Here is a 21768-nt window from a genome sequence, read left to right as displayed (position 1 = left end):
TCCAACAACATGATCTTTCACTTTCACACATAAATGGTACCTGATCTTTATTTTATATCGTTTTTGGTACCTCATGACAAAAATAACCCTATGTACCAAACATGTGATTTTTTTGTTATTGAGGATATGTTTGAAAATTTCAATTAAATAGAACCAAATGTGTGATTTTTTTTTCTTCCTTTCTTATTTCTTTTTTTCTTCTTTAGTTTATTCTTCTTTCTTTTTTCTTCATTTTCTTCTTTCTTTTTAGTATTTTATCATCATTTCTTCTTTCTTTTTTCTTTTTTCTCCTTAGTTTATGTTACCTCTTTTTTCTTTTCTCTTCTTTTTCTTCTTTCTTTTAAGTGTTTTATACATACATCTAATTGCATTCATAATACAAATCAATAACAAAACACCTAATTTAATTAATTATTTAAAGTAATTAAATCAATTGAATATTTTTAATTAAATTATTTATACTCATTTTAGGGTTAAAACACCTAACTAAAAATATTCAACTCTTTATCATTATGAATACAATTCACAATTTTAAATTTTGATCAATACTATATTCATGAGTTATTAATTTGATATAAAATAATAATTATTAGTATTTATTAATTACTACTAGTTTTTATAATTATAACAAAAATATTATTATAATAATTAAATATAATTATAACTATAATTATGATTAAGTATACTTAAATGATATTAAAAAATAAATAATTATTAATTTATAACATCAAAATAATAATAATATAAAGAGTGAGGACAATGTGAGAAGATATTATAATACTCCCTCCGTCCCACATTACTTAAAGCGTTTCTTTTCGGCACGAGATTTAAGAAAGTTGTGTTTAGTGAGTTAAATAAAGTGGAGGAGTGAATAAAGTAAGAGAAAGAAGAGAGAGTAAAGTAAAAAAGAAAGAATAAAGTAGGTGTGATTATATGTTTTGTTTTTAGCCAAAAAAGAGAAATGATTCAAGTAAAGTGGGACAACCCAAAAAGGAATACGACTCAAGTAACTTGGGACAGAGGGAAGTATTACTTTTGGTACTAGTTTTGTCAATGCCCAAAATATCCTTTATGACACAAATAGAAAATTGAATTTGTTTAGAGGGCATTTTGGGGTGAAAATTGCATCAAGTACCAAAAATGTGATTTATAGGTACTAAAAACGATATAAAATAAAGATCAGGTACCATTTATGTAGTTTACTTTTTACTAAAAAGGGAAATGACTCCACTACTATGAAACGTACCAACATGGCAAAATGATTCTACTACTATGGAACAGAGGAAGTATTTTTAGTATGTACTCCACATTCGACTAACTCATTTTACTCCCAAGTACTATTATCAAACTAACACTCCTCCGTCCATGAAAAATAGTCTCATTTTGTCAGTTTGGGATGTTCACAAAAAAAAGTCTCGTTTCTAAAAGTGGAAAGTTTATCTCTCATATTTTACCTACTTTTTCTCCTCTCTTTCATACTTTACCCAGTTTTTCTTCATTTATCGTTTACTTTATCAACTTTTTCTCTTTTTCTCTTTTACTTTACCAATTTTTCTTTCAAACTCATATCGTCCACAAATGAGACTATTTTTTATGGACAGAGAAGATATATAAAAATAGGGTCCACATCCCACTAATTTTTTTCCAATCGAATATGAGATAACTATTTAATGGATTTGGAGGGAGTATATTAAAACATAAACCCCCTCTATCCGAATATCCATCAATTGAAAAACATGTCAATTCTACTTATTCTCATCACATTATTCTTGTCATCATGGATGCTCAAGAAATACATATTGAACCACCACCAGCCTTCAAACAAACAACCACCATCTCCGCCGAAGCTCCCGGTGATCGGAAACCTCCACCAACTAGGGGTGTTGATTCACCGCGCCCTCCAAACCCTAGGCGTGAAACACGGCCCGGTCATGCTCCTCCACTTCGGCAGCAAGCCCGTGCTCGTTATCCAATCAGCCGACACAGCTGCACAGATCATCAAAGAGCACGACCTCGTCTTCTCCGAAAGGCCCCACACGAGTGCCACGCGCCGCCTCATGTACGACCTGAAGGACGTGATCATCGCCCCCTACGGCGAGTACTGGCGGGAGCTGAAGAGCATATGCGTTCTTCAGCTTCTCAGCAACAAAAGGGTTCAATCTTTCAAGTTTATTAGAGAGGAAGAGACAGCTCTCTTGTTAGAAAAGATTGGATCATGTTGTTTGTCTGAAACGGCGGTGGATTTGAGCCAACAGTTTGATCTGCACTCGAATAATGTGATCTGCAGAGCTGCTTTTGGGAGGAGGTTTGGGGACGGGGAAAGCGGGAGGAGGTTTACGATGGCGCTGAGGGAACTGTTCCAGCTGATGACGACCGTGGAAATCGGGGAGTTTGTTCCGTGGCTTTCGTGGATTAGTCGGGTTAATGGTTTTTATGGTAGAGTTGAGAAGGTGAGGGAAGAGCTTGATGAGTTCTTGGAGATGGTGGTTGAAGAACACATCAGTAAAGGCTTGGAGAGTGCTAGTGATGGAAACAAAAACAATGAGAATTTTGTTGATATTTTGCTCAAGGATTCTTCCATTGATAGAGATGTTATCAAAGCCATCCTTCTGGTACATCTCTCTCTCTCTCTTTGTTTCCCTTTAGTATATAGTGAAAAACTATCTTAGTATATTTCCCTAGATGTAATTACAAGAAACCGAGTAACACTGTGTGTGAGTTGATTTAGTGGTTGAGTCTATACTCTTATTTTATTTTGGTCTGCACCACAAAATTAGTTCACTTTCATTTATGGCAAGTTTTTTCTCTCTTATGAGGTGTGCCCCATTTCCACTAACAATACCCGACTCACTTTTTCTTTCTATCTCTCTCATACTTTATCAATTTTATGGGATGGAGGGAGTATTATGCATCTAAAAAGCATGATGAACCCATGATATAATTGCTTCCCTCTGTATTTAGTATCTGAAAAACATAGTGAAAAAACTGGCTTAGAATTGGTCCGTGGACATAGTAACTAGGTAAACATGTCTCATGTACTTTAATTATTTTTCGTGATTGTTGTGCGAATTATATCCTAAAATCTCTCTCGTGACCATTCCAAGGACATGCTTGCTGGTGGAACAAACACAACATCTTCAACTCTGGAGTGGGCGATGACAGAACTCATACGAAACCCTACAGTCAGGATGAAGTTGCAAACAGAAGTATGGGAAATCGTCCAAGACAGACAAGTCATAACCGATGATGACTTAGGGAAAATGCAGTATCTGAAAGCCGTGATCAAGGAAACCCTACGTCTGCATGCCCCAGCCTCACTACTAGGGCGAGTAACTCGAGAGGACATAACAGTTATGGGGTATGACATCTCGGCCAACACATTGGTCTTCGTCAATACATGGGCTATTGGCAGAGATCCCGCGTCTTGGGACCAACCGGAGATGTTCCATCCAGAGAGGTTCCTAAATTCTTCACTAGACTTCAAAGGTGTTGATTTCAAGTTTGCTCCGTTTGGGCATGGGAGACGGGGTTGCCCAGGGATCGCGCTTGCAATAGCAAGCGTTGAGCTAGTGCTAGCGAATCTTGTGCACAAGTTCGAGTGGAAATTGCCTATGGGAACTAAATGTGAGGATTTGGACGTGTTGGAACAGCCTGGTATTAATATACATAGAAAGAATCCCCTTCTTGGTGTGCCATTTCATCGTGAACATAACCTATTGTAATTAAAAGATTATGCACAAGTTTAGAGTTTGAATAAATTTATAAGTATGTGAGGGAATTATAGTTGGAAGTATTCAACCTTTTCACCATGGATGTTGCACTAAATAGAAATGAAGATCCTATTCTGGATTTTACTTATTTTTCTCAAACTATAGTCAATGTTTGTTTTATTGGTGATTTTCTAACTTATGAAATTAAATTTGATAGAGTCTAAGCACTCTCATAATTATTTTTTGATATTGTCCTAAATTAGATGATCTTTAGTTTTATACACAAAAGCTATAAAGGGAAGCAAATAGCAATCCTAAGCAATGGCCAATGGGCCTTGAATGTCAACCCATGGTGTTTGGAAATAATATTAGGCCAAAGCCCACTTAACTAGAATAATATTAGGCCGCAGCAAATATCACTATTCTTTTTTCATTTTTGTTTGTTTCTCAAAATTAGCCAAATTTCATTTTTTAACAAATTTTTATCTTAGACCTCATTTTTTACTAATAATATTTTAATTAATTTTTCTTTCTCTCTTTCTTATTAATTTTGAATTAAAAATTTGTGTTATCTCCAAAATTTCTATTTTTATTGAGATAGAGATTTAGGATATATAATTATAGGATATTGATATAGATTTTATATTTGACAACATTGTAGTGATAGATTATTTAATTTAATTAGTTTAATTTTTATAAAAGAAACCGTTGATGAAATAAAAAATAAAAAATTATTTCCAGCACGGCAATATCTAAAATTCCATTGTAATGGGATGCAGATGAACGAAATACCGCAGTCAGAGCTTTTTTCAAAATATAACTCAATTTCTTCCTACAGAGTTGTCACAAAAATTTACTATTAAACAAAGAAGATCTTTTTCAAAATCGTCACTGAATAAAAAAGTCATTATATACCATTGTTTGTATAAGAAGAAATAAAATTGGACACGAAAAGTTTTGAAACGTGTCTACGAATTATCATGCATGAGTGTAATACTACGTCAATTATCCGTACGTACATCGTGCAGAAAATATTGCGAATTTTCAGTATTATATAAATTATTAATATTACTAGCATAATTTCTTCTTCTTTGATCATTTATGTGAATTCCAATATAAAAGTTACTAGAATTATTTCATTTGTTCATATTTTTTGTCATTTAAAATAAATGGATAAAATAATAAATCGAGATTTGATTTTTTTAATTTATAAAATCAATGATAACAATAATAAGTTTGGATGCAAAAAAAATTAGTTATTCATATTTAAGATACTTATAATTAAGTAAAAGTTTGGGTATTCATACACACCCTTGTGCTAAAGCCTAAAAATATCATAAAATTCATCCAAACTTGCACTTTTATCATTCAATTCAAAAAAACAATATCCTAATTCAGACTGTTACCCAGGCTGGCTGCACATGAAACAATGTCACTACTACTATTTATAGATGAAGAAAAATGTGAATTCTCATCCATATATGAATCACCTGGCATAAGTGCCCCTTTGCTTTGTGAAAAGTCTACTCTTCAGTTTATATTTGGCTGCCTTATAAATCCTCCCAATCCTATCATTCACTTACCATGCATGTTTTGACATATCATTAATTTGGTGGCTAAATAACTTCAAGAATTCATTTTTGTGAATATTACAACTGCACAAATGTAACGTGGCCATTTGGTGGCAAAATAGCTTCCAAAAATTCCTTTTTGTGTGAATTACAACTGCAACATATATGTAACGTGGCCATTTTTTGCTTCAATAAAACCCACAAATGGCTGAATGATAACTTTACTTCACATTTACGAAATTAATTTTCGATGATATATTAAGTAGGAACAAAAAATTGTACGAGGTCTCTCCAATTATATATAAATAAATAAATGCCCAAATAAAAGGGATGATTTAATAGATAGGGAATATCTGTCTACTTTTATGAAGTACTAATTTTATGTACAAAATTTTAATGGAATATATGTCTATAGTAATTTCTAATTGAATAGGAGTACTAGATTTTTTGGTTATTTTGCCGATCTCTAATCTCAGTTGCATTTTATATTGCACACAGGATGTGGCATGCTTAGACTATTTTACTTGTAGACTATATTTTGTTTCTGTATATGCTTGTTTATGATAAATCTAAATTGGTATTTATAAAACAAATTATTAAGCCTCCAATGCACTATTTGTTGAGACGAAGGATTGGTCCTCCCATTGTCGACAAGAGAAATAATTTGGAGTAAGAAAAATGTGGTCAAACCCCATTTCCATCAATCTCAATCTAAAAACACTGCAAATTGGAGTAAAAAAAATTCAATCCCATAACATATCATGTCACCACCACCAATCTCAATCTAAAAAAAAAACCCAATCCCATAACATATCATGTCACTCTATACTCCAAGCTTCTATAAATAGAACACAATAATCTCCTCCAACTCAACACTAACGAGAAGAAGAAATAGCAAAAAAAAATAAAAAAAATGTTAGCTCTTCTCATCCTTATTCTACCCATCCTCCTCTCCCTCCTCCTCCGCAGCTGGCGCACTGCCTCCGCCGCCGCCGCGCCTCCACCCCCGGGGAAGCGCCTCCCTCCGTCTCCCCCAAAGCTCCCCATAATCGGAAACCTCCACCAGCTTGGCAAACACCCCCACCGCTCCCTCCACTCCCTGTCGAACCGCCTCGGCCCGCTGATGCTCCTCCACCTCGGCCACGTCCCCGTCCTGGTGGCCTCGTCCGCCTCCGCGGCCCGCGAGATCATGAAGGAGCAGGACCTGACCTTCTCCAACCGGCCCAGGCTCAGCAGCCCCGACCGCCTCATCTACGGCTCCAAGGACGTCGCCTTCGCCCCCCACGGCGACTACTGGCGCCAGATGCGCTCCGTCTTCGTCCTCCGCCTCCTCAGCAACAAGCGCGTCCACTCCTACCGCCGCGTCAGGGAGGAGGAGACCTCCCTCATGGTGGAGGACCTCAGGCGCCTCTCGTCTTCTTCCGCGGCTGTCTTGGTCAATTTGAGCCATGTGTTGGTGTCGTTGACGAGCAATGTGATTAGCAGGGTGGCGTTGGGGAGGAAGTATGGAGATGGGGGGGAAGGGAATGTGTGTAGAAGCTTCTTTGAGGAGCTTCTAGAAATTTTGGGGACTTCTCCTGTGGGAGACTATGTTCCTTGGTTGTCTTGGATGAGTTGGATCAATGGTTTTGATGCGAGGAGGGAGAGAGTGGCTAAGGGTTTGGATAGTTTTTTGGAGAATGTTGTGAGAGAGCATAGGGAGAAAGGTGGTGATGGAGGTGGAGAGATGGATTTTGTTGACATACTCCTTGAGTTTCAAAAGGAGAGAGAAAATAGCTCCCCTATTGAAGATGATGTCATCAAAGCTCAAATTCTCGTAAGATTCTCGTTACATTAAGTTCTTCTGTTTGGTTTGTAATCGTGGTATACGCTTTCGTTGATGTGGTCAACAATTTGGAATGGTGGTATTGTAACCATCGAGGATATGTAATTGTAACCATCGAGGATATTTGAGAGCCAGTTCAACATAGTGGTCCACGGAATGACATTTCCGAACTTGACTAATGACTTTTGCTTATTATTTTTATTGTTATCTATGACAGGACGTGTTTTCTGCTGGAACTGATACGACATCCAATGCTTTGGATTGGACGATGGCGGAGTTGATGAGGAATCCTTCAGTCATGAAAACATTGCAAAATGAAGTAAGAGAGGTTGCCGGAAGGAAATGCGACATAGTTGAAGAAGATCTAGCAAAAATGCCCTATTTAAAAGCCGTGATGAAGGAGAATCTAAGATTGCATCCGCCAGTACCGTTGCTAGTGCCACGTGAGTCGACTAAAGACACGGTAGTACTAGGTTATGATGTGGCGGCCGGCACCCGTGTCTTGGTCAATGCATGGAAGATAGGAAGGGACCCGACATTGTGGAAGGACCCTGAGGAATTTCATCCGGAAAGGTTCCTTGAATCGAGCATAGACTTTAAAGGGCTTCATTTCGAGTTGTTGCCGTTCGGGGCGGGAGGAGAGGTTGCCCCGGCATCGCGTTCGCCACGGCGGTTTACGAGCTGGCGTTGGCCAAATTGGTGTGTGGTTTTGACTTTGGATTGCCTAATGGAGAGAGAGGGGAAGATTTGGACATGACGGAAGACTTTGGGATTACAATAAATAGGAAGTATCCTTTGCATGTTGTAATCTATCCGCGTGTTTGATTTGTTATTTTATTTTCTGTATTTCAAGTTATCTTAGTCATATAATGTATTTGTTGATGCAGTCTATATAATTTTGTGTATATTTCTAAATTATCGAGATATTAGCAATTAAAAAATAATTATACCATTAAAGAAGCCTAATAAAAACATGTAATGACACACCGCTTGATTGAGAGGTCAAATTTGGATGACGTCATCCGCATCACAAGTGTAAGGACTAAGGCCCATCTATCTGACATAGTTTGCTAGTACAATATTTATGCAAACTCAAGACCGGCCCATATGTAATGAGGTGGGCTGGGCCGCATATATTTTGGATAGTAGTATAAAAATACAACCCTATTGGTTCTACAAATAATTAATTTTCCTTTTCCACTTTTCAATGGAGCAATCTTGGACGTTGACCACCATTTTCATGTGATGTAGGTACCACGAAAAAGGAAAAAAGATGAAGAAATCAAATCAACTTCGAATTCTTTATCCAAAAAGAACAAGAATCAACTTTGAAATCATACACCCACTATCTAAATATATGCGACTTTTATGATTCCCCAACATTCTTAGCTATAGTGCTTTCTAATAGAGTATTAAAAAAGACTACCTCACTTTAATATGACAAATTATAATAATGACAAATGCACAATTTAAGAGTATATAATAAATAAATAATGATTCAATCTACTTTATTACAATTTAAGAGTATATAATAAATAAATAATGATTCAATCTACTTTATTAATATGAATATTGTCGATTCAAGACACAAATGTTTATCCCAAATTAATTCTTACAAATATTTCAATAACCTAATATACCAAATAAAAAATTGAAAAATAGAATGGTGGAAAGAACAAAAAGATGAAGGTGTTATGATTTAAATTAATGCTTCGACCTTATGAATGTTCTACAGAACCATGAACACAAACCTAGCAACATAAGAACTAAAATTGCATACATTAACATTTAATTTAAGTCCGACAATAGATTGAAATGCAACCACAAGAAATTTTGATAAAATCTTCAAAGAAGATGCATGGGTGCTCAAATTTGAGTATTTATTCTACAATAGTATTATTCAAAGTTGTCATGGAAAACCCTAACATGGGTATTTATACTAGAAGTCTAAAAAGAGCAAAATAAAACAAATATGGTAAAAAAAAAAAAGAGCCCTCTTGGGTAAATCGTCAACGTTTGGCCAGGTGCCCGACGCCCGCCCACGCGAACTTTTTAGACAAAAATCGAACTCGCTACTAAAACACTGACCGGACGTTTTCTATTAGCAAATCGCACAATAGTGCTTTTCTTTCTTGATTGTGCGACTTATATAAAATAAACATAACTTCTTCTTCCGGTCTCCGATTGGGGCATGCAAGGTACTCAAGCGAAGTTCTTTCAAAGACAAAGACAATAATAGTTGTAGAGTTAAATTTAAATATCATCTTAATTGACAAATTACTGTTTGAATCAGACTCCAATTTCACTTGACTCTTTGTTATGTATCTATCTTTTCTCGAACCCTAATCATACCGCCTTTAATCTCATTGTATTATAAGATTGTGAACATCCAAATTCACATCATTTATACTAATATTTCATAATGAAAATTGTGCAATAGTATTAATTACTGTTTGAATCGGACTCCAATTTCACCTGACTCTTTGTTATGTATCTATCTTTTCTCGAACCCTAATCATACCGCCTTTAATCTCATTGTATTATAAGACCGTGAACATCCAAATTCACATCATTTATACTAATATTTCGTAATGTAAAATTGTGCAATAGTATTAATTGTTCATATGCATTGACTGAAGTGTATTAGAGTGATGGCCGCCGCCACCGGTTGCCAATTATACATTGTCAACATTAAAATTTTGCCCCCACAATATTCTCTGCCTCACCTACTTTTATAAATTGAATTTGATTCCAATCTATATACTACTTATATTTCTTTTTCAAGATTCTTGAATATCCAAAATTGCTAAATTCATATACCATTTGAATTTGTACTTTTCTAACACACAGAATCATCTTAAAATTATTAGTTGGAGAAAATCTTTTAAATTATTTTTCCATTTTGAATAAATAAATCGAATTTATATTTGGAATTAATTCATCACCTTCCTTTTTGGTCGGCCCCTTCAGTCCACTATTTTTGCTCTTTTGGTGCGTGATTGGCCGCTTTATCACCACCGCGAATTCTTCACCTCCTCCGCCTCCATATATCCCCACTTTCTTGTTTCTTCCTCTCCATCGCCTCCCACCTCCGCCGTTGCATACCTCACCTCTTCCCCGCGCTTTTTTTTTCTGAGCTAAAACGCAGGAATTCACTCAGACCTTTCAACAAACAGTTGGTGGGCAATACGAGCTTGCTTGATTAGTGTGAAGGATGGACGCAGCTGCCATTTCGATGAGTGGTGTCTCTTCATCGCTCTTCTGCAATTCGAAATACCCTAAATCGAACCCTAAATTATCCTCGCCACCGATTGTTAGATGCATCAATTCGCAGAGCTGGCATCTTAATTCGTGGTCTCCACTGAAATCGATTGCAAGAACCGATTTTGCTTGCTCCGCCGTGACCTCCGGCGGCGATACGCTCACCGCCGCGGCCGCCGCTAAAGCGAAGGTGCAGATCCTCGTCGAGGAGTTCCAATCGATAAACGATCCGGTCGAGCGCGTGAAGAGGCTAATTCACTACACGGAGATCCTCCCTCCTTTCGGCGATTCGATGAAAATCGCGGACAATCGCGTTCCCGGATGCACGGCGCAGGTGTGGCTGCATGTGGAAATGGACGACGGCGGCAGAATGAGGTTTTTGGCGGAGAGTGATTCGGAGATAACAAAGGGATTCTGTGCGTGTTTGGTGTGGGCGCTCGACGGCGCCACAGCGGAGGAGGTTTTAGCCTTCAAAGCTGAGGATTTCGGAGCGCTGAGCGTTGCGGGTTTGAATGGGGGAAAAGGTGGATATTCGAGCAGCAGATCGAATACTTGGCATAATGTGCTGATAAGCATGCAGAAGAGGACGAAAGCGTTGGTGGCGGAGAGAGACGGCCGCCCCCGCGGCGAGCCGTTCCCCTCATTGATTGTGACTGCTGATGGAATTCAGGCGAAAGGAAGCTACGCTGAAGCTCAGGTTGAATTTTCTTCCTTATATACCTTTTTTGTTTCGTTTGCTGGAGCAAAGTAAGATTAGTAAACTTTTATTTTTATTTTTTATTTGGAAAGTTTGGTTGACTAATATAAAGATTGTTTTTTTATGAATGGGTTTAGTCATGTAGCCATGTAGGGTATAAATCATAGATTTTGCTGACAGTATGTGTTTAAGGAATAAAAAAAAGTTGGGTGACTGACAAGATTGTTTCTTCGACTGTCTTTATACTGTTGTTAGGCATTTGTTAATATTTGATGAAAATTGTGGAGTGTACTGTTCAAAAATAATTTGTTGACTACTTATCAATTAGGAATACTATGCTACTCGGATTTTTTATCCCTAATTTTATTGATCGGTAGATGTTTAGGTTTGGAATAGCCAAAAATATTCCATATAACTGGCGAGGTAAGGTAGTAATATCAGTCAGTAGGAGAATAAAAGTGAACCATCACAAATCCCAAAAACTAATAAAAATGGAGTTTCTATCCATATTCAAAAAGGATAATTAAGGGAAAGGTTATCATGAATGGATATTGCAGCAATCGGCAGTCAAGGATGGAAATGGTTTTCTTGAAATGAAATAGAGAGATCCTAATTTTATTGCTGAGTGCATACAGGTTTCTCTTTTTTACTGTTTCTTGTTTTGTTTGTGCCTGATTATTACTATCCAATGGCTAATTAGATTACATATTGGTTTGATCCATGCGCTGTTATTACTTGATTTATGGAGGTCCTGTTTATTTGGTCTAGATTTTGTCTAGCATATGTGATTACCAGAGAATAAGGTCCTAGATTGTCTCCGGCATTCTGAAAAATAATGCAGTGTGCTGTATTCAATATTGTTGGTTCAGGTGTGAAATTTTAACTCTTAAAAAGCCTAAGTTTGCATATAGTTTATTGCAGGCTAGATTTCTGGTTCCGGATCAGGTAAAAGTTCAAGAGCTAGTGAATTTGCTAGAGGAGAAGAAGATTGGTGTTGTTGCTCACTTTTACATGGACCCCGAGGTTCAAGGCGTTTTAACTGCTGCGCAGAAGCTCTGGCCTCATATTCACATATCTGATTCACTTGTCATGGCGGACTCTGCTGTCAATATGGCTAAAGCTGGCTGCAAATTTGTAACTGTTCTTGGTGTAGATTTCATGTCAGAAAACGTTCGTGCAATCCTCGATCAGGCCGGGTTTCCCGAGGTACTGCATCTTGCTCAATATTTTTTTCGTTAGTGTGAGTGTTGTCATTGTTTTGTTCTTTGCCCTGTCATAGTGATTGTGTGACATATGAACGTTATTTAGGTAGGGGTATACAGGATGTCGGATGAGCGCATTGGATGCTCCTTGGCTGATGCTGCAGCAAGTCCATCATACATGGATTACCTTGCGGCAGGTGCATCTTCTGTTTCTTCTCCCTCTTTGCACGTTGTGTACATTAATACCTCACTTGAGACAAAAGCCTACACTCATGAAGTAGTTCCAACGATAACTTGCACGTCGTCTAATGTCGTGCCAACCATTCTACAGGTTGGTGATTCTCATACTTCACTGTAATGTGGTATTGTCAGTCTTTTTGACTTCATCTTCTTTAAGCTATATCGTGTTTTTCCAGGCGTTTGCAGAAATTCCAGATCTAAATGTATGGTATGGACCTGACACCTACATGGGTGCAAATATCATGGAATTGTTCAGACAGATGACTGAGATGAGTGATGAAGAAATTGCCAGTATACACCCAAACCACAACAGCAGATCTATAAAATCTTTAATGCCCCGTCTTCACTATTTTCAGGTAAAATCATCATTGCTGAACAAAGTTATTCTTGGTTTGAATCTTCAGCTGCTTGTTAGTATGAAAACTGTTCATGCTTAAGCAATTCGTTAAGCCCCTTTAACACAACTTGGCAATGTTTATGTTGGCAGGACGGAACATGCATTGTTCATCACCTCTTTGGTCATGAAGTTGTTGGCAAAATAAACGAGATGTACTGTGATGCGTTTCTGACTGCACATTTTGAAGTTCCCGGTGAAATGTTCGCCTTAGCAATGGAGGCAAAACGAAGAGGGATGGGAGTGGTGGGTTCCACTCAAAATATATTGGACTTCATTAAAGAGAGAGTACTAGAGGCATTAGATAGAAAGGTCGATGAGCATCTCCAGTTTGTCTTAGGAACCGAATCAGGAATGGTGACCTCAATTGTTGCTGCAGTACATGAGCTCTTGGGATCCCGGACACCCCAAAATGGAGCTAAAGTGAGCGTAGAGATAGTCTTTCCCGTCTCATCAGAGTCGATAACTAGAACACCGGGCTCATCACTGGAACTCCCAATAATACCTGGAGCTGCAAGTGGAGAGGGCTGTTCTCTTCATGGAGGCTGTGCATCGTGTCCTTATATGAAGGTTAGCTACACCAACTATATATATGTTAGCAACGAAATGGAGTAGATTATTTGTACTAAAATCCGAACTATCTAATCTTGGTTTCTTGATTGATTTGCTAGATGAATTCTCTTGATTCACTTCTCAAAGTTTGCCACAATTTGCCTCGCAACAAAGATGATCTTTCGATGTATGAAGCTGGGCGGTTCAGTCTGCAAACCCCAAACGGGAAGCTGATTGCAGACGTTGGCTGCGAGCCCATTCTACACATGAGACAGTTTCAGGTCTGCATTTCGACTTCCAGTTCAGCTCTATACATATAACACTTTTCCGGATATTAATTTCAGTCTGCACATTTTCTACATTAATTTCAGTCTGCACATTTTCTACAGGCTACAAAGAGATTGCCGGAGAAGCTAGTCCAGCAGATCCTCCACAATCCTCACAGCGGAAGATAAACCTTGCAGCAAAGCAAAGATCACATGCCGATCCATTTGAAAAGTGGGCAGACGCGGAGCTGATGGTCTTTTGGTAAGAAAATCCGCGTCAAAAGGAACCTTACACCGCAAGTCCTGATGGATCCGTCATCCACATTATACACAACTTCAATGTTATGGATGCTCAACATAATTTATTTTGTTTTTCGTTTTGGAATTGATATTTACAATAGGATGTTAGAATTAGTGGTGTTCCTTGATTGTTCTTTTTATATCTTGTAACTCTACATTCTAGATATGTTGTTATAGAAGGATTGTGATGTTAGTTTGTGACCGTGGAAAGGAACAGCTCCATTTAAGAATAAAAGCTCCATAATATTGCTTGAGGAATTATAATTTCAAGTTAGAAATTTTGCTACATTTGTTGCATGCTTCATCACTAAATTTCTCAACATCACTAAATTTTTTTCAATCATTATATCAGCCTTTAATCACCAAATAAGCAAATAGTACTATCATGCTTTTACAGACGACTCCAATTTTTAGATACTGACATTGCACCCACTTTAATAATGTACGTAACAAAGTGTAATTAAATTACAATAAAAATCAATTAAAATGAGTTGAGGAATCTTACCAACCAAAACATATGGTCATCGTCAGAAGGATTTCCCACTGTCTAATTGTCTCTCTCTTTCTCTCTGTAAAGAGATAGACGATTGCAGCAGAAGAGTAAAGTCTATAAAGAGGTAATGACTTTCGATTCTCGAAGTACTCCACTAAGTAAAGATTTTGCAAGCACTGTCAACAAAATCGTTCTGATCTCTGTAGCTCTGTTTTTAATTTACGCAGTATTAGAATATAAAAAACAAGTCTTTCTTATCGCTCGATAATTTTGGAGTTGGTTTCAGACTGGGACTGTTCAATTTAGTTCAAGAATTTGCATTGTTTTAGCCCACCTTTTGAAGATAATTATTCGAAATTTGAGCTTGGAAAACTCAGTTTACCACTAGGAAACATGAAATTGGGGGTGGGAATGTTTAATTTGATGCAAGAATTTGCATAGATCGCTTCCGTTTTCGTTATTGGCTGCACCTTAATCACAACTACCAAATGCCTGTTTTAATTGATTTTCTAAATTTCATGACATTACTGATTTTAGGGAGAATTGTATGAAAATTTGAGCTTGGGAAACACAATTAGTACTACTAGTAGCTGATTCATTTGTTCAGATGTAAATTTATTGGACTTTAGGGTTACTGAATTGCATAATTTTTGTGTTAGTGTAATGTAACTTGTAGTTATAATCTTCTCCAATTCTCCCCAATTGTTTAGGGTTTTAGGTTTTGCTTCTCAATGAGTTATGGGAATGTGATTGTTAATGCACAAGGGAAGCAGCCTCTTGTTTCCTTTGGGGTGATATCAGATGTACAATATGCTGACATTCCCGATGGCCGCTCGTTTCTTGGCGTTCCGCGCTACTACCGGCACAGTCTGCTCGTGCTGCAGCGAGCAGTCCGGAGTTGGAACGAGAAGAAGGTGAAATTCGTTATTAACTTTGGGGACATCATTGATGGCTTCTGCCCAAGAGAGAAATCTTTGAGTGCCACTAAGAAGGTTGTTGGTGAATTTAGCAACTTCAGTGGCAATGTATATCACATGATAGGCAATCACTGTCTTTACAATCTCCCCCGCGAAAAATTGCTCCCTTTGCTGAACATTGATGGCCACGCGTATTATGATTTTTCCCCGGTGCCAGAGGTCCGGTTTGTGGTGCTCGATGGGTACGACATCAGTGTCATAGGATGGCCCGAGGATCATCCGAACAGAATAAAAGCCAACGACATTCTTAAAGAGAAGAATCCGAATGTGGACAAGAATAGTCCCGAGGGACTTGTTGGGCCGCCCAGGAGGTTCGTTAAGTTCAATGGGGCTGTTGGGGAAGAACAGATGGAGTGGTTGGATCGCGTCCTCCAAGATGCGACAAAGTTGAACCAGATAGTCGTGGTATGCAGCCATCTGCCTCTGGATCCTCGTGCAACGTCTTTTGCTGCGTTGATGTGGAACTACGAGGAGGTTATGGAGGTGGTGCACCGTTACAGCTGTGTGAAGGTCTGTCTGGCTGGCCATACTCATAGAGATGGATACGTGATGGATTCACACGGCGTGCATCACCGGGTTCTTGCTGCAGCCTTGGAGTGCCCTCCTGGGACGGATGCATTTGGCTCGGTCGATATCTTCAACGACAGCTTGTTCGTGTCTGGCAGGGACAGAATGGGAGATCAAGAAATGGTTTTCAATTGATGGATTCATTGTGAATATCTGCTGTTGGCCTTTTGGCTTGGCTGCAGCATATAAATTAAGAGAAGCAAATTCATTGAGATATCAAATTCATTATGAAACTCATGTCTGTAATCCCTTCTTTGGTAATGAAGAAGTTTCGAATGATGAGATGTCTTTCTCTGTGTTACAAAACCTCTCTAATTTTGCTATTGCAAAAGTTAAAATCATGTGTAGAAAGAACCAATTTTCCAAAAGTACTATCTAAAAAGATTGGATTAATAATTAATACTCCCTCCGTCCATGATTAAGAGTTCCAATTCTAAATGGCACGGGTTTTAAGAAATGTTAAGAAAAGTGGGTGGAAGAAAGTTAGTAGAATAAGGATCCCACTTGTATATATTAGTTTTAAATGATATGTGAGTGGAATGAGTTAGTGGAATGTGGAGTCTCTTTACCATTTATGGTAATTATGAACCGAGACTCTTATTCGTGAACGGACCAAAATGGAAAAATAGGACTCTTATTCGTGGACGGAGGGAGTAATTCATTAAGTAAGTTGATTACTCCAAAAGATAGGACATAGTATTAACTTTTTTTAACTTCATTATTTTTTAATTAAAAGTTAAATTTGATTCATTGTATTAGTAGTAAAATTTGCTTTTGAATAAAACATCATCAAGCTTACATATTTATTTGTTTATGGTATACATATTGAGATTGAGATTAATCATTAATATAGCTTCTTTTTCTTGATACAAATGCGAATCTCTCTCTCTGTCTCTCCGCAGCCTCTTCCGGTTCTTTTCCAAGAACATCATTAGAGAATTAGATTTCTCCACTCCAATTTAAGGTACTAAATTTCTCCTCTATTTAATATTTTATCCCAATTTACTTGTGCGTTCTTGGTCTGTGTAGTTCCAGTAAAATTCAGAATCATTGATTTTATCGTTTAAGCAGTGGAGCTGGTAAAGTGGGTCTTTTTTGAAGCACGTAAAGATATGATCTTGAATTGGTTTGTGCTTTTTGCTGCGAGTATATAATTCAAAATTAGAACTTGGAAAAACTGTGAATGTGATCTGAATGAGAATTTGGAAAAACAACTATTTGCAACACTTATATTGTTAATTTCAACTAATCTGTTTTAGTTTTGAGTGTGATCTGAATGAGGATTTGGAAAAACAATAATTGTGATTTGTTTTCCCAGAGTTCACTAGGATTGGGGTTTCTTGCTCCTCAATGAGCCATGAAAATGGGATTGTCACTGCACAAGAGAAGAAGCCTCTTGTTTCTTTTGGGGTGATAGCAGATGTCCAGTATGCCGACATTCCAGATGGCCGTTCGTTTCTTGGTGTCCCTCGGTATTACAGGCACAGCCTGCTCGTGTTGCAAAGAGCAGTTCGGAGTTGGAATGAGAAGAAGGTGAATTTTGCTATTAATTTTGGGGATACCATTGATGGCTTCTGCCCTAAAGAGCATTCTCTAGCTGCCATTCAAAGAGTAATCGATGGATTTGGTGCTTTTGATGGCCCCGTGCATCACATGATTGGCAATCACTGTCTCTACAATCTCCCCCGTGAAAAGCTCCTTCCCTTGTTGAACATTGCTACTCAAAACAGCCGCGCCTATTATGATTTTTCCCCAATACCAGAAGTGCGATTTGTAGTCCTCGATGGTTATGACATCAGTGCTATCGGATGGCCACAGGATCACCCGAACACCATAAAAGCTGTGAACTTTCTGAAGGAGAGGAATCCGAACTCAGACAAGAACAGTCCAAACGGGCTCGTTGGTCTTGAAAGAAGGTTCTTGATGTTCAATGGAGCAGTCGGGGAAGAACAGATGGAATGGCTAGATAACGTTCTTGAGGATGCTACGAAGTTAAACCAGAACGTCGTAGTTTGCTGTCATCTGCCTTTAGATCCCGGTGCATCGTCTATTGAATCAATGCTGTGGAATTATGACGAAGTGATGGAAGTGATACACAGATATAAGTGCGTTAAAGTGTGTCTAGGTGGACACGATCACAGTGGCGGACACTCAGTCGACTCTCATGGCGTGCACCATTGCGTCCTGGAGGCAGCGTTGGAGTGCCCTCCCGGTACTAATGCTTTTGGATCTATTGATATCTTCCATGATAGATTATTGCTCTCTGGTGCAGATAGAATGGAGAGTCAGGAGATGGTTTTCTCTAGTTAGATTTACCCTAAATTGTCGATTTTTGACGCCTGTTCTTATCTGTTCTATATATTCATGTGCAATCAAGATGATTGAAAGCTCATAACTGGTTATATCGGATTGATGAATCTTGAATATATGTGAATTTACACAGTTCATTTTGTTGTGTATGATTCTTGATTGAAGTAATCAAGAAACTGATTCTGTTTTCTGATGTTACTGAATTATGTTCCTCTTTCCATATAAGATATTTATTTTGTCATTTTCCAATAAATCTAAAATGTTGCTGCTTGATATATGAAGAGTTACTTTCTGAAGACTTTGGTTTTATTTTATTTCCTTGATTATATTTTATTTTACTTGAAAAACAGACCATTTTTCTCCATCCTTGTGTGACTGATTTTGATGTATATCTCTTTCTTGCAGTTTACTTTCCTTTTTTTTAATAATGCAACGTAGAAAATAATCATCTATTTTAATCATTTTATAATCCATTTAACAGTGAGGAGAGTTGAACTTTGAAATAATTAAGCAGCTGATGAGTCATGACTGCAGAAAGTTTAGGAGTGATCTTGATCTGAGATAGCTGGTGACAGCATTGGGAGGTGAGATAATATTTTTTTAACAATATAAGTCCGATTATTAAACTCAATTTTATATATTTCTGGTCAGCATTTATCAAATCCATATGATAATTTGACTTTTGGAAAGTGCCATGCACCTCTCTGGCAAAAAATATTGTATGAAATTTCAGATTTTTTCTCTTCCGTACATATCACTTTGATAAAATAAATATTATTACCAGAGTCCTTATCTTGTTTTTTGTTCATCCGTACATATCACATTGATTATAGCAATCAAGAACTTGATTGGAGTCATCATTCTCATCTATGCATATCTTCTTGATTTTGATTGGAAATTCTGTGAAATAAGGCTTAAAGAAAAGATAATAAAACAAAGATAAATTGAAAGTATTTCATTTGATTTCTTGAAATCAACAGAAATCTGGTACATCATATTCATACATGATCATATCCATATATCCTTATTTCTAGGCCTCATAAGATTCTTGTCTAGCCATATATGGCATATTACATAACTCTATCTCTTGTGTATCTTAAAACAGACAAGAATCACAACTCAAACATGCTTGATCATTTTGATGACTTGCCCTTCCTCTTGTCCATGAAGAAGAATCCAAGCAAGGACAAAATGGAGAAGGCAGAGAAGCAAGCAGAGGCAATGTCGAGCGACACATGGCGTCCGGTGATAGCCTCAACCTCGAACAAGTTGGTCGTCTTGTGAGCATCGGTGGTTTGCCCGAAGGCTACCTCCTTGCCTGCAGAGTCGAGGGCGTAGGCTCGGACAAAGTACGTGGCACCGGGAACATCCTTCCTCACTGTCCAGGTGAAGGTGGTGTTAGAAGAAGTGTATGGCTTTTTGACAATATTGTGCTGGCAAGTTTTGTCCTTAGCCAACTCGTCGACCGTTTTTCTCCACCCACGGTCCTTCTGGCTGATCGGAGCATAGCACAGCTCTACTGTGACGTCTTTGTAGGTGGAGTCAGTCCCGGATGGGAAGGTGGTGTTAAGGGACCATGTCAGGGTTATGTTGTCCTCTCCGGCCTTCAAAACTGCGTCGTTTTGTGGAAAAAATAAGACTAATTAGACGTGCGTTCGGTTTAGGATGCGTGAGTTAAGTCTCGTATTTTATTTCATCAGTGCATATGAGATATTGAGAAAAGGGGAGTTCGTTGGTTACCTTGTCCGGCTTGAGGTGAAGCCGTGAGGACGATTGTTCTCTGGAGAGAAGAGAAGGTGGTGGCATGGCTAGTGGCTAGCAAACACGAAATCCATAGTGAAACGACGAGGCAGGCGTTGGTAGCCATTAATTAGACCGTTGGAGAAAGATATGAGTCAGAGTTGGGTTGAGCTGAGATGAGTATTGGAAATTGTGGATGGTCTTAAAAGTGAGATTACTCGTGCTTATATATAGGAAACATAGGAGTAAAACATAACAAGTGGCTGATTTTTCTAAGCAGACAGCTCTTGCAATTGTTTTTATGTAATGGGAGAGAAATGGCCCAAAATTGAGCTCAGAGGGTGGGGTATGTATTAGTTATTTATTAGGTTTATAGTTGACTTGTCTTATTACATTCTTGGATGGTTGTATGTAGGTGGAGTTTCAGAACTACATATATTTCTTTATTCATGTCCAGTTTGACACTGTTTTTATAGTTGTGACTTGTGAGGCTATGATGTTGGAGCCAAATGATTGAAGTTCAATAATAGCCAAATGATTGCCTCTTCACAAGATGGATTGTTTTTATTTGGAATACTTGAAGTATTAAGTTTGGACATTTTGAAATCATTTTCTTCTTTTGTCAAAGTTGATTACACATGATATGGATAGACTTGTTCAAGCAAGACCTATGCAAACATGTTGAATTTCTTGGCTGCAAACTGAATTTCTTGTTCAATCACACGAAGGAGAGATCTGCCTGCGTGAATTGTCTAACCTTCTTGGTGGAGATATGATTGCTGGTTTAGTTGTGGTGAAAGACTTGATCATGTTTGTGAAAGAAGACCTTGCAGTTTCTGGAAAAGAGTTTGGTGATTGGAGGAGCTTTTCTCTGCATTTTGATGCTGATGCGAAAGCTGCGGGATCAGCTGATAGGGAGGGGACTTGCTGTGCCAAATTGGGTGCAAGTTCGGCGGTCTGTAGACTATGTTGATTTCTGCATTCGATAGCAGTACTTACTTTTCATTGAAGTGGCTGCTTGTGTGGTTTCCAAAGCTCATAGCGAAGGTGAAGCTCACGGAAGTAGGGATGACAAACTTGCTCTCCCATTAAAATTGACACGGAAGCTTAAGGGGAAGGCATATTGCGACCACAAGCAATATGCGAAGCGAAGATGAAGGGCGGAAGAAAGAAGAAAGAAAGGCGGCAGAACATAGACAGTAGAAGCTGAATCTGTTACTACGGTTTTGTTATTGCATTCTGTTAAGTAGTTAAAGCTGAATTTGTTAGGAAAGGTTTCTGAGTTGCTTTAGCTTGTAAAACTACTTCTTTGTAACAGAATAAAGTAAACCAAAACATGATGATGAATGAATGCTCGGTTTAGTGATCTGTTCTTGTTATTGCAATTAGCTGTTCTCAGCAACTACAGCAGTTGAAAACTGCCCTTTTCCTCCTTGCTCATCTTAGCAGCAAGGCCAGTCGTCCACGGATGCCCGATTTCAAGCAGGATGGAGAAGCTCAGTGCAACTCTCTGCTGAGATTGTGCATTGTCTTGAAATGCCTTAGTTGTTTCGTCTTCCATATATCCGCTTTGGCTTCAAGTGTAGGAGATGTTGTGTGGACTATGAGAGTGTGTATATGTTCCATATGTTGAACTTTGCAGATTGAAAGACAAGACAATTAA

At 38.1% G+C, this 21768-nt stretch overlaps 4 protein-coding genes and 2 pseudogenes across 6 annotated transcripts; 5 read left to right on the top strand and 1 right to left on the bottom strand.

Annotated features, from left to right (window-relative positions):
* The first annotated feature begins 1719 nt into the window (after positions 1–1719).
* On the top strand, positions 1720–3802 carry LOC125202679 (annotated as a pseudogene).
* Positions 3803–6048: 2246 nt separating this feature from the next.
* Positions 6049–7997, top strand: LOC125217075 (annotated as a pseudogene).
* A 2058-nt stretch (positions 7998–10055) lies between these two features.
* Positions 10056–14276, top strand: LOC125200775 (quinolinate synthase, chloroplastic). The gene is made up of 7 exons (XM_048098537.1): positions 10056–11064; positions 11986–12270; positions 12373–12597; positions 12683–12862; positions 12994–13470; positions 13572–13733; positions 13842–14276. The coding sequence occupies exons 1-7, from the start codon at positions 10321–10323 to the stop codon at positions 13905–13907; spliced, it is 2139 nt and encodes a 712-aa protein (XP_047954494.1). The 5' UTR covers positions 10056–10320; the 3' UTR covers positions 13908–14276.
* Positions 14277–14513: 237 nt separating this feature from the next.
* On the top strand, positions 14514–16334 carry LOC125212528 (manganese-dependent ADP-ribose/CDP-alcohol diphosphatase-like). The gene is made up of 2 exons (XM_048112731.1): positions 14514–14635; positions 15222–16334. Exon 2 carries the CDS (start codon positions 15243–15245, stop codon positions 16188–16190), a length of 948 nt encoding a protein of 315 aa, XP_047968688.1. The 5' UTR covers positions 14514–14635; positions 15222–15242; the 3' UTR covers positions 16191–16334.
* A 571-nt stretch (positions 16335–16905) lies between these two features.
* On the top strand, positions 16906–21473 carry LOC125200587 (manganese-dependent ADP-ribose/CDP-alcohol diphosphatase-like). Of its 3 annotated transcripts, XR_007172740.1 has the most exons (4): positions 16906–17019; positions 17374–18267; positions 18847–21060; positions 21141–21473. XR_007172740.1 is itself a non-coding variant. In XM_048098246.1 (3 exons), exons 2-3 carry the CDS (start codon positions 17406–17408, stop codon positions 18864–18866), a joined length of 882 nt encoding a protein of 293 aa, XP_047954203.1. In that variant the 5' UTR covers positions 16906–17019; positions 17374–17405; the 3' UTR covers positions 18867–21473. The 3 variants fall into 3 exon arrangements, 2 of the variants coding, with proteins under 2 accessions (XP_047954203.1, XP_047954202.1); XM_048098246.1 differs by having other exon boundaries at positions 18847–21473; XM_048098245.1 differs by lacking the exons at positions 18847–21060; positions 21141–21473 and having other exon boundaries at positions 17374–18638.
* On the bottom strand, positions 19306–20247 carry LOC125200588 (high-affinity nitrate transporter 3.2). The gene is made up of 2 exons (XM_048098247.1): positions 20106–20247; positions 19306–19977 (listed from the first exon to the last, which is right to left on the bottom strand). The coding sequence occupies exons 1-2, from the start codon at positions 20230–20232 to the stop codon at positions 19499–19501; spliced, it is 606 nt and encodes a 201-aa protein (XP_047954204.1). The 5' UTR covers positions 20233–20247; the 3' UTR covers positions 19306–19498.
* Positions 21474–21768: the final 295 nt, after the last annotated feature.

Source organism: Salvia hispanica, chromosome 1, assembly GCF_023119035.1.
Source record: "Salvia hispanica cultivar TCC Black 2014 chromosome 1, UniMelb_Shisp_WGS_1.0, whole genome shotgun sequence".
NCBI classification, from domain to species: Eukaryota; Viridiplantae; Streptophyta; class Magnoliopsida; order Lamiales; family Lamiaceae; genus Salvia; species Salvia hispanica.
This window is presented reverse-complemented; position numbering and strand designations above follow the sequence as displayed.